At 34.5% G+C, this 13,863-nt stretch overlaps 1 protein-coding gene across 1 annotated transcript; it reads left to right on the top strand.

Annotated features, from left to right (window-relative positions):
- Positions 1-428: 428 nt before the first annotated feature.
- Positions 429-698, top strand: LOC111156352 (dynein light chain 1, cytoplasmic-like). Its single transcript, XM_022517144.1, has one exon. The coding sequence runs from the start codon at positions 429-431 to the stop codon at positions 696-698; it is 270 nt and encodes an 89-aa protein (XP_022372852.1).
- Positions 699-13,863: the final 13,165 nt, after the last annotated feature.

A 13,863-nucleotide genomic window follows, 5' to 3' on the forward strand; every position in this document is an offset into this window, starting at 1 on the left:
AAAATAGAACACTATTAACCCATATTTCTCATGAACATAGCTAAGCATATTCTCAACAAAAGATTTGCAAATAGAATCCAGCAGTGTAAAAAAAAAAAGAACTATACACCTGACCAAGTGGTATTTATCCCAGATATGCAAGGATGCCCCAACATTAAAATATCAACTATTATAGTCAATCCCATTAACCAACTAAAGAAGAAAAATCACATGATGATATCAATAGATGCAGGTAAAGCATTTGACAAAATTCAACAAAGATTCATGATGAAAATTGCGGTAAACTAGGAATAGGGAGGAGTTCCTCAACTTTTTAAAGAATATAAACAAAGACCCAAGTGAGGACAGCTCCTGCTGGGTCTGAGTGTCACCAGCCCTCCCACCCCTCAAGACCATTGCTATTGACTAGCCCCTACTCCATGGTAATCATGTGCAACCAAAAGGCCCTGATAAAAAATGCCAGCATCTTGGAGGAGATGCAACAGGAGTGGGTAGAATGTACAACTCAGGCACTGGAGAAATACAACATAGAGAGGGACATTGTGGCCTATATGAAAAAGGAGTTTGACAAGGAATACAACCCCACCTGGGACTGCATCATGGTGAGAAACTTCAGTAGTTATATGACAAATGAAACCAAATGCTTCAACTACTTCTATCTGGGCCAAGTGGCCATTCTTCTGTTCAAATCTGATTAAAACCATGAACTGTGTCACCCACCCAGTGATCCACCCAAAGACAAGGACTGCAGTCTAAATTTCAAATACTGAAATCCTCCATCTTGCCTAAGGGAACACCTTGATCTTTGAACCTTTATTGTGTTGTTTTGTATGAGACATTCTCTGTATGAATTTGTTGTGATGATAAAACAGCAAAATAGCTTACCTTTATATTTATTTTATTTTACTTTTTTAAAAGATTTTATTTTATTTATTTGACAGACAGAGATCACAAGTAGGCAGAGAAGCAGGCAGAGAGAGAGAGGAGGAAGCAGGCTCCCTGCTGAGCAGAGAGCCCAATGCAGGGCTGGATCCCAGGACCCTGGGATCATGACCTGGGCCAAAGGCAGAAGCTTTAACCCACTGAGCCACCCAGGCACCCCTATTTTCTATTCCATACTTCATTCCCTATGTTTATGCTACTCAAAATCCATTCCTTTCAAAAAATAATAAATCTGCTGGAGAAAAAAAGAATATATATAGAACCCTATAGCTAACATCATACTTAGTATTGAGAAATTTGAAGTTTCCCACTAAGATTATGTACAAGACAAGAATGTCCTTAATGCTCTTTTTCAATATTGTACTGGAAGACTTTGTTAATGCAAAATGCAAAAAAAGGAAATAAAATAAATACCATGAAGGAATATGTATAATTGCCTTTTTTTTCCATACATGACATGATTGTCTATGTAGAAAGCCCAAAAGAACCAACAAAAACTCCGGGAACTAATAAGAGATTATAGCAAGCTTGTAGAATATAAGGTTAATATATAGAAGTCAATTGCTTTCTAAGATACCAGCAATAAACAAGTGACATTAAAAATTAAAAACACATTACCATTTACATTAGCCCCTCCAAAAATAAATACTTAAGTTTAAATCTAACAAAATATGTATAAACCCTATATAAGGAAAACTATGAGACTCTGTGATTAAAATCAAAGAACTAAATAAATGGAGAGATATTCCACATTCATGTACAGGAAGACCTAATATTTATTAAAATGTCAGTTCTTTACAACTTGATCTGTAGATTTAGAGCAATCTCAATCAAAATCTCAGCCAGTTATTTTGTGGATATGACAAACTGATTCTAACACCTGACGAGCTGGATTTCATCAAAATAAACATTTCTGCTCTATGAAAGAGAGATCAAGAAAATGAGAAGAAAAACCACAGAATGGGAAAAAATATTTGCAAAAGATGCACTTGATAAAATATCCAAAATGTGTTAAGAACTCTTAAAACTCAACAATATAGGATACCAACAACCAATTAAAAAATGGGCCAAGGGTGCCTGGGTGGCTCAGTCAGTTATGAAATCAACTTTTGATTTCATCTCAGGTCATGATCTCAGAGTGGTGAATTCAAGCCCTGCATTGGGCTCCACACTCAGTGAGGAGTTAGAACCTCCTTGAGATTCTCTCCTTCTCTCTTTGCCCCTCCCCCTGCTTGTGTGGACTCTGTCTCTAAAATAAATAAAGAAATCTTAAATAAATAAATAAATAAAATAAAAAATGGGCCAAAGATCTTAACAAATACCTCTCCAAAAAAGATACATGGATGTAAAACAAACACTTGAAACATCATACATCATACATCATTAAGGAATTGCAAATTAAAACAATAATAAAATACCACTGTACATGTATTTGATGAATAAGAATGAAAACACTACAGATTATGTACAAGACAAGAATGTCCTTAATGCTCTTTTTCAATATTGTACTGGAAGACCTTGTCAACACTGACAACACTAAATGCTGTGGTGGATATGGAGTGATAGGAACAATCATTCATTGATAGTAGGAATGCAAAACAGTATAGCTACTTAAGAAGATAGTTTGGCAGTTTCTCATAAAACTAAATATACTCTTACCACATGATATAACAATTTCACTCCTTGATATTTGCCCAAATGAATTAAAAACTTATATCCACACAGGGGCATCTGGGTGGCTCAGTTGGTTAAGAGTCCAACTCTTGGTTTCAGCTTGGGTCATAATCTCAGGGTCTTGAGATAGAGCCCTGAGTCAGGCTCCATGTTCAGCAGGGAACTTGCTTGAGATTCTCTTCCTCTTCGTCTCCCTCTGCTCCTTCCTCTTCTATGCCCCTCACTCTGCCCATCCCCACTTCCCTCTGTGTCTCTCTCAAATAAATAAATAAATAAATAAATAAATAACATATCCATACACACACAGAAAAACTACATACAAATGTTTATATTAGCTTTATTCATAATTGCCAAAACTTGGAAGCAAGTAAGATGTCCTTCAGTGGGTGAATGGATAAAGAAACTGTGGATGGGGTGCCTGGGTGGCTCGGGGGGTTAAGCCGCTGCCCTTGGCTCAGGTCATGATCTCAGGGTCCTGGAATCAAGTTCCGCATCGGGCTCTCTGCTCATCAGGGAGCCTGCTTCCCTCACTCTCTCTCTGCCTGCCTCTCTGTCTACTTGTGATCTCTGTCTGTCAAATAAATAAATAAAATCTTAAAAAAAAAAAAAGAAAGAAAGAAACTGTGGTACATCCAGACAATGGAATATTATTCAGTACTAAAAAGAAATTAGCTACCAAGCCATGAAAAGCCATGGAGAGACCTTAAATACATATTAATAAGTGCAGAAGCTAATCTGAAAAGACTGTATACTACATGATTCCAGCTACATACTACATGATTCCAGCTACAAGGCAAAATTATGGAGAGTAAAAGGAAATCAGTAGTTGGCAGGAATAGGAGGAATAACAAAGTAAATAGCAGTTTTATGGCAGTGAAAATACTTTGTATGGCATTATAATAATATTTATATGTCATTACATATTTGTCCAAACCCATAGAATGTACAACACCAAGAGTAAACCATAAAATAAACTATGGTGTTTGGGTTATTATGATGTCTCAGTGTAGGTCTGTCAATTATAACAAATGTGCCCCATACTGAGAAATATTGATAATGGGGGCTATGCTTGTCTGGGAGTGGGGAGTGGATATGAAATCTCTGTGCTCTCTCTCAATTTTGTAGTGAACCTTAAACTACAGCAAAAAAATTAAGTCTTAAAAAATTATATATAAATAAAGATGGATTTCTAACAAAAGAGTTCAACTAACCCAATGAAAGGTAAAAAAGACACAAAGGAATGAGCACCAGAGAAAATACATAAGATAATGGCAGACTTAAGCATTGATGTTTCAATAATTATCTTAAAAGTAAACAGTTTAATTACCAAAATATGAATACTGTTATAAAAAATTAAAATAATTACCCAATTATATGCTATTAAATGAAACTCAGTTAAAATTCCATGACATAGTTTAGTTAAAAGGAAAATGATAGAAAAAGATAAATAACACAAATAATAATTTAAAATAAAAATGAATAATAATATTAAAATATTTAGAATAATAGGTGGGAGTGGCTATATTAATATTTGATAAAGCAAACATCAGAGTAAAGGAAATTACTGGAAGTAGAGAGTACTAGAATTTCATAATGGAAAAAAATATAATCCACCAGGAAGACATAATAATCCTAAATGGGTAAGTACCAGAAAACAGAGATTCAAAATATTGAAACAAAACTTGACAGAAAAAGAAGAAAAATCCTCAATTACAGTTAAAAACTTTAGTGCTCTCTTTCAGCTACTAATAATAGCATTGGACAAAAAAAATCAGCAAGAATATAGAAATTTCAATGACACAATCAGCCAACAGACTCTAATTGGCATATATAGAACACTCCATCCAATAACAGAAGATGCATTCTTCTCAGGTTCACATGAAACATTTACCAAGATAAATCGTACCTGTTTGGACAAACAACAAATTTAAAAGAACTGAAATCATACAAAGCATGTTCTTTGACCACAATGAAATCAAACTAGAATCAGTAATAGAAAGACAAAAGAAGCATATCTGAACACATGGAAATGAAACAATACACTTCTAAGTAATCTACAGGTAAAAATAGATACCTCAAAAGAAATAAAAATTACATATAAAGAAATAAAAATGCAAATACAACACATAAAAATATGTAAGATCCAGCTATCACAGTGCTAAGAGGGAAGTTCATAGCACAGAAGCTTAAATTTAAAAATATAAAAAAAACTCAAGACAATATCTCAAATTCCTACCTCCAGACACTAGAAACAGAAAAGCAATATGAACCCAAAGCAAGCAGTTAGAAGGAAATAAAGATAAGAGCTAATAAGTGAAATTGAAAATAAGAAAATAATAGGAAAAAAAACTGGTTCCTCAGAAAAAATGATTAAAATTGATAAATTACTAGCAAGTTTAACAAATATTTAAAAAGAGAAGATATAAATGACCAATATTTTAAAAAATGAAGATTATCCTATAGATCCTGCAGACATCAAAGAGCTAATAAAGAATATTACAAACCAGTTTTATACTCATAAATTTGACAACTGAATCAAAATGAGCCAACTCCTCAAAAATCACACTACTAAAATGCAACTAATGTAATATAGGTAATGTGAATAACTATAAGCATTAAATGAACTGAATTTGTAATTAACTCCCTCCTAAATCTCCTAGACCTCATGATTTTAGTAGAGAATTCCACGAAATACTTAAAGAAGAATTAACATCAGTTTTACACATCTTCCATGAAATTAAAAAAAGGAAGGAATACTTTCCAACTCATTGTATGAGGTCAATATTATTCCAATACCAAAAAGACAAAGACAGTACAGAAGGCAAAACTACAGACCAAAATCTCTCATAACTTAAGTTGCAAGAAACTTCAACAAAATATTAGCAAATAGAATACAACACTGTATAAAAAGAATCATATGGCACGATCCAGTGGTATTTATTCTAAGTATGCAAGATTGGCTCAACATTCAGAACAATTAATGTAATCCATGAAATCACATTTTTAAGGAAAAAAATATATGATCATATCAGTTGATGCAGAAAAGTGTTTGCCAAAGTCCAACACCCATTTATGCAAAACAAAATAAAACAAAACAAAAATCTCAGCAAGCAAGATGAAAGCAGAGGGGAAGAACTATCTCAACTGGATAAAGAGCATTTACAAAACCACAGATAACGTTATAATTAATTGTGAAAGACTGAATACTTTCCCCCTAAGATCAGGAACAAGGCAAGGATGTCTCATCACTCCTATTTAACATATATTGGAAGATTTAGTCACTCCAATAATGACAGAAGAAAATAAATATAGTCATACAATTGGAAAGGAAGAAATAAAACCATCTCTATTTGCAGATGGTATGAAAATCCCAAGGAATGGGATTTTCAGATGGACAGAAAATCCCAAGGAATCTACAAAATTAAAAATAATAATAATAATGCACTCAACAATGTTTCAGAAAGAAGATGAACTGACAAAAGTCAATCTCATTTCTAATACTTAAACACAAAGATACCAAAATTAAAAGCACAATACCATTTACAGTGGCTCCAAAGTACATGAAGAAATTAGGTATAAACTTAAAACATGTACAGGATCTGTATGCTAAAAATAACAAAATACTAATGAAAGAAATCAAAGAGGATCTAAAAAAAAAAAAGTAACGGAGTCTTGAGTTCAAGACTCAACATAAAGATGTCAATCACCACCAAATTGTCTTTCCATTTAATGCCATTTCTATCAAAGTCCCAGCAAGGTTTTTTTGTGGCTATTCACAAGTTTATTCCAAAAATTATCTAGAAATGTGCAGGTCCTAGAATAGCTAAAATGATCTTGACAAAAAAAATATGAAGTATAGGAATAACTGTCCCCCAAATTAAGGTATATTGAATAGCCATGGTTTTCAGGACATTGTGGTATTGGTGGAGAAATAGATACATACATCAATGGAACAGAAGAGAGAATCCAGACCCACACAAATATGCTCACCTAATTTTTGACATCAATTCAAAGCAATTTAATGGAGAAAGGACAGCCTTTCAACAAGGGATGTTGGAGCAATTGGACATCTAAAGCAAACAATATGAACCTCTTTGTCACAGTAGATTGAGAACAAAACACAAAATGTGAAACTATTCAATTCTTAGGGGAAAAGAAGATAATTGTCAAGATCTAAGATGAAGTAAAAAGTCCTTAAACTTAACACAAAAAGCACAGTCCATTAGAGAAAAAATGATAAATTTGACTTCATCAAAATTAAAAACTTTTGCTATGCAAAAGACCTTGTGAAGAGGATGAAAAGAAAAGCTCCATCTTTGGAGGAAATATTTGCAAACTACATATTTGACAAGGGAGTAGTATCCTGAAGATATAAAGAACTCTCAAAATCAACATTTTTAAAAAGTCCAGTTAGATAATGGCAAAACTCATGAACACAGAAAAGGATATACAAAAAAAAAGATATCAAACATCCCTAGGCATCAAGGAAATGCAAATCAAGACTGCAAAGTGGTATCACTGCATACCTATCAGAATGGCAGAAATAGGAAATGTTGACAACACCAGCTGCTGGTGAGAATATGAAGAAGCTGGAGCACTCACACATTGCTGGTGGAAATGTAAAATTGTACAGTCACTCTGAAAAGAAGTTTGGCAGTTTCTTATAAGACTAAAAATGCAATGACCACATAACCCAGTGATGGCAGTCTTCAGCATTTATTCCAGAGAAATAAAAAATTATGTTTACCCAATAACCCATACACAAACATCCATAGCAGTTTATTCATAATAGTCCAAAACTGGAATCAGCCCAGATGTCCTTTTACAGGTAATCAGTATACCATGATACATCCAATGCCATGGAATGCTACTCAGCAATAAAAAGAATGAACTATTGATACATACAACACAACAATTTAGAAAATCTCTGGTGAATTTTGCTGGGGGAGAAACATCAATCCAAAAAGTTTACTACTGTATGATTCAATTTATATAACACTTTTGAAATGACAAAATTTCAGAAATGGAAACAGACTAGTGGTTTTCAGATACATGGAAATGCGGCATAGGGGAGGGGGGTGGCAGGACGGAAGTGGCTTTGCTATAAATGTAACATGAGGTATCTTCATGGTGATGGTTTAGTATTTCAACTGTGGTTATGGACACCCAAACATAAATAGATGATAAAGTTGTATAGAACACATACACATGCACAAATGAGTACAAGTAATTAACTGAGGAAATCTGAATAAGACCAGCAAATTACCTATCAGTCAATATCCTGCTTGTGATATGATACTATCGTTCTGCTAATGTTATCATTGTGGGGAATTCCGTAAAGTGCATGTGGGATCTCTGCATTATTTCTTAAACTTCAAGTGAATCTGCAATTATATAAAAAAAAAATTGAATGAAAAATAAAAGCACTCATTAAACAAAAAGAACATGGTAGATATTCTGGGAGGATATAAAGAAAACTGTGAATGTCTGCTTTTAGCTAACTTAAGTCTTTGAAAGACATTTAAGTCTTATGAAATGAATTTAAACCAATTCAACATTTAATGAGCCAAGAATTGCAGAGGCCAGAAATGGATATGAATTTTGCCTTCAAGAACTCTTCTCTACCAATGATTCTATCTTTACATCTCTATCTTTTTTCACTAAACTTTTTCAAATAGTTGTCTGCTCTTGGGTTGTATGTCTTTGTGTGCACAGAGCTCTTCTCAGTTCCAATAGACTCTGTCCTCACCCTTCTTCCGAAATGTCTGTGGTAGACATGATCACAGTGACTTTCTAATTGCCAAATCTGAAGGTACAACAAACAATGTTATGTGAAAAAGCCTGGAATAAATTTCATCAATTATAACAATGTATCACTTTGTTGGAACATGTTGCTGATGGAAGAGATTGTGCATGTGTATGGCAAGGAATATATGGGAACTCTCTGCACCTCCCTTTTAATTTTGCTGTGAACCTAAAACTGCTGTAAAAAAAAAAAAGAAGAAGAAGAAGAAAGAAATCTTTTTAAAAACAAAGAAAACATAATATATAACAACAGCAACAAAAATCCTGGAATATTTATGAAAATATTTTTCTGAAGACAACATGGGCAATTTTTATATATCCTAATTTTTGCTTTTTCCTAAATTTTACATTAAGCAGAAAAGGAGGAGGGAATAGAGAAAGAAGAGAAAGAGAACGAGAAAAATTATCCATAATATATGTGTGCATAAGCATTTCAAATGCAAATAAGTTACAATATCTTTATATTTCCAAAATGAAATCATGCAACAAATGTGTTTGGGTATTCAGAATATCATGACAATCCTTCCCTTTTTAAATATTTTCTTCAGTGTCACTTGTAAAAACTGTCTAATTCCTCCATTTAGCTTACGATAGTGAAATCAATCAGCCCTCATTGTTTAACATTGTTTAGCATTGAGGTTGTTTATGATATGATGTTTATGACAATATCTGTGTAGCTAAATCTTTGGTACATTGGCAGTGATTTCCTGAGGATATATACATTTTTAAAATTTATTTTCAGGGTTTTTAAAAGAGATTTTATCTATGTATTTGAGAAAAAGCCAGCAGAAGCTAAGGGTGGGGCAGAGAGAGAGGGAGAAGCAGACTCCCCGCTGAGCAGGGAGCCTGATGCCAGCTGGATCCAAGGACCCTGGGATCATGACCTGAGCCAATGGCAGAGACTTAACCATCTGAGCCACGCAGGCGCCACTATTTTCAGTTTTTTACTAAAAGTTGACAAACAGCCAATTTATCCACCACTTTGCCAACTTTGGAGATTATAACTAGAGGGGGAAAATATCTTTGCTAATTTATAGGCAAAAAAGATTTGTCACTGTGGTTGTAATTTGCACTCTTTTGTTTACTAGATAAAACTGATTTTTAAAAAAATCTATTTTAGACCAACATACCTGATGGGTACTCTGTCCTTTCTTAAAGCTTTCCAAGGGCTGATTTTATACCAAAACTATTCAACTTCCTCATATATATTGCAGACATTTTCTCCCACTTTGCCCTTTTAACCCTGTTTATTATGGGTTTTGACATTCAGGCATTTTAACAAAATGTGTTGTCAAAACCAAAGTAACAGATGTTATAGCTGGTGAAACTATGGGTCATTTGTTTTTTTTCCTTTTCTCATTTTTCTACAAAGAATACACTTTCTTCGTGTATATTGAAAAAGAAATCAGTCACAATGAGAACATTACATACAGAAAATTAAATGCTAATAAAGCTGTATCAGAAGAAATTATAGCTTTTGGTGATTTTCTTATTACACATGAACTAATGAGGGTAGGTGAACTGGACATTCAACTTCAGATACCAAAAAAAATGAAATAAAACCCTAGCCAGCAAAAAGAAAAGTCTAATTATAATGAATTTAAAGGGAAAATACAATAAAATTGACTTAAAATGGTTATCAAATCTGGTTCTTGTGAAATTTCACCAAGAGACAGTAAATAGCAATAGAAATAATAATGAGAATAAATAAGTTATGAGGATGAAAAAGTACAGCATAAGGAATATACAATAATATTGTAATAACTTTGTATGGTGACAGATGGTGGCTAAATTTATGATGGTGAGCATTGTGTAACATGCAGAATTGTCAAATTCCTATGTTGTACACCTGAAATTAATACAACTTTGTATGTCAACTGTACCTCAATAAAAATAAATTAAATATTAAAAATGAAACCGCAAAAAATGAAAAAATCACAAGGGTAAGGACATATAAAAACAGATTTTCTAAACTATAAGATAATTCTCCACAAAACTCCAGCAATGGCCACGGTCACCAAACTGTGGAAAGAACCAAGATGCCCTTCAATGGACGAATGGATAAGGAAGATGTGGTCCATATACACTATGGAGTATTATGCCTCCATCAGAAAGGATGGATACCCAACTTTTGTAGCAACATGGATGGGACTGGAAGAGATTATGCTGAGTGAAATAAGTCAAGCAGAGAGAGTCAATTATCATATGGTTTCACTTATTTGTGGAGCATAACAAATAGCATGGAGGACAAGGGGAGATGGAGAGGAGAAGGGAGTTGAGGGAAATTGGAAGGGGAGGTGAACCATGAGAGACTATGGACTCTGAAAAACAATCTGAGGGCTTTGAAGGGGCGGGGGGTGGGAGGTTGGGGGAACCAGGTGGTGGGTATTAGAGAGGGCATGGATTGCATGGAGCACTGGGTGTGGTGCAAAAAACAATGAATACTGTTACGCTGAAAAGAAATTTAAAAATTTTTTTAAAAATTAAAAAAAAACTCCTTATTTAAATATTTGAAATTAAAGTTGAAATGAGCAGTCTTCTTGGAAAATACAAATGTCCTACATTGAATACAAATTCATGCCTTAAAATCTTAAATAAGATATTCATCAGACAATAAATGGGAAGAGTGTTATCAGAGGATGACTCCCTACAAAAGCGTTGAGTCCAGACAGTTTCATAGACAATGTTTCTCAAGTCATCGAGAAACAAACAATCCTTATTTAAAGTGTTTAAGAGTATAGACAAAGGCAAAGATTATTTTCTAATTTACTTTCAATCACACTTATGAATATAAGTGCAAAAATATTAAATCAAACATTAACAAGTTAAATGCTGGATCCACTAAAATAAAGAACTCCCCAGATTAATGCCAGAAAGGTTTAAACTAGGAATTCAAGGAGAATTCAAGATTGAGGGATAGGTTGACAGATATGATTATGTTAACATGACAACATAAATCACATAGTCATTTTCAGAGATGCAAAAGCAGAACTTAGTAAAAGTCAATATCTAGTGGATGAGATCAAGAATAAATACTTTCAGGAAAGCATGGAAAGAAACTGACAAAACAGGATGAAAGATCTGTCTGAAACTAACAGCAACACTAAACTGAGAGGTAAAATAATAATCACATTATAATCAAATAGAGAAACAAGGTAGAGATGCCTACACGTGCAGTTTGTACTTATTATTGCTCTGAAAGGACTAGCCAAGACAAAGGTATTGAAAAAGAGCAGTTAGTATCAGAAAAAGGAGACAACAGGAAAACCTAAGAGAAATGACTGGAAGACAATGACTCCTCACTGGAGTACTGATTGCTTGGATAAGCACGTTATGAGAGGTGTTGTGGATGAAAGCATACTGCAATACCAGGAAGGTATTTTGTGCATGATCGACTGAATGTCAAGTTTATAGGGAGGGACAAAAGACCCAGAAGAACAAAGTCACAAGACTGACACTGACTCCAAGACAATAATCAGGAAGTGTGGGGCTGGTGCAAGAAGAGAGAAGTAGATCAATGGAGCAGAATAAAGAGCCCAGAAATAAACCCACATGAAGACAGTCAACTGATCTTTGACAAAGGAGTAAGCACAATTTGATGGAGAAAGGGCAGTGTTTCCAACAAAAAGTGCTAGAACAACAGGATATCCACATGCAAAAGCATTAGTGTAGACACAGAGCATGTCTACACTTCCGTAAACATTAACTTGAAATTGATCATAAACCTAACTTTAAAAATCAAACCTGTAAACTTCTAGAAGACAATGCAAGAGATAGTCTAGGTGACTTAGGATTTGACAATGAGTTTTTGGATAAACATGGTAAATTTGAGGACTTGGGAGTAATTAAGGAAGAGACAGAGTCATAAGGAGTAATAACACACAAGAAGTCATTCATAGACTGCATTAGAGAGGAAGTCCTTTCCAACAAGGGACTTTCCAGAGCCAGTGGCACAGGTCATCACCCAGAAAAGGAATGAGGACAAGGACCTCCTAGGAAAAAAGGGGACATCAGAGAGGGGGCTACTTGTCCGGGTGATGTCGCTCAGCAGCACGGTGGGAAGTCTCTGGGTCAGAGATCTCTGACGGGCAGCAGCAGTGTTTGGTCTTTTATAGCTACACGGTTTGTCTTGTTTATGATTACTAGATGTCAGGTGCAGTTGCACAGGTTTTGCAAAATAGGTAGGCTCTGGACGGCTAGCAATGTTTATTTGGATTGTGTTTAAAACGATTTCATGTGTAAGAGTTTGTGTTTTGTGCCCACGGGCTTTGAGCTGATAGTCTCAGCCTGTGTAAAACAGAAACAACCTGGGTCCATTTTAAGCCAGCATAACTATCGGGCTCATTTATACAACATCAGTGAAAGAAAACATTGATAACTTGGACTTCATTAAAATTAGAGACCCTTCCTTTCAAAAGACAATTTTAAGAGAATGGAGAGACAAAACACAGCCTGGGAGAGAATATTTGCAAGACATTTATCTGATAAAGGATTTGTGTCCAAAATAAATTTAAGAAACGTAAAACTCAACAACCAACCAATTGAAAATGGCAAGAGATCTGAGCAGATACATCACTAAGTACACATGATGTAATGAACACTGAGTGTTATATGCAACTGATGAATCAGTAAGTCCTACCTCCGAAACCAATAAAAAAAAAAAGAATACATAGAGATGGTAAATAAGCATTTGAAAATATGTCATCATCTGTCATTAGAGAATTACAAATTAAATCAATAGTGAGATACCACTGCACGCATATTAGAATGGCTAAGATCTAAATAATGGACAGCCCTCAGTGGTTTGGTGGATGTGGTGTCTCACGGCTAGTGAGAATACAAAATGGTACAGTCCCTTTGGAAGACAATTTGAGAGTTTTTTACAAAACCAAACATACTCTTACCATCCAAACCAGTAATTGCACTTCTTGGTATATCACCAAATGAATTGAAAAGATGTCCACGTGAAAATGTGTGCACAAATTTTTTTAGCAGCTTTGTTCATAATTGCCAAAACTTGGAAGCAACCATGATGTCCTTCAATGACTGAATGGATAAACAAATTGTGGTATAGCCATACAATGCAATATTACTTGCATTGGAAAGAAATGAGCTACCAAGTCACGGGAAGACATGGGGGATCCCTAAGTGCGTATGTCTTAGTTAAAGTAGCCAGTCTGAAAGAACTACCTAGTGTATGATTCCAGCTGTGTGGCATTCTGGATAACCAGAACTATAGAGACAATGAAAAAATCAGTGATTGCTAATACTCCTGTTTGTAGTCCAAGAGTTTGCTAGTTTTAACTAGTAGATATTAATTCTCCTTCCTTCAACATGGGCAAAAATTGAAACATGGATAGTTCCCAGAGTTCTGAGAGTGCCTTTCTTTAGTTCAGACCCAGTTGCTCTACATACGATTAGAAATTCCCCAAAGATTGCGGC

Source organism: Enhydra lutris, unplaced genomic scaffold (assembly GCF_002288905.1).
Source record: "Enhydra lutris kenyoni isolate GAN:26980312 unplaced genomic scaffold, ASM228890v2 scaffoldscaffold3, whole genome shotgun sequence".
Classification (NCBI taxonomy): Eukaryota; Metazoa; Chordata; class Mammalia; order Carnivora; family Mustelidae; genus Enhydra; species Enhydra lutris.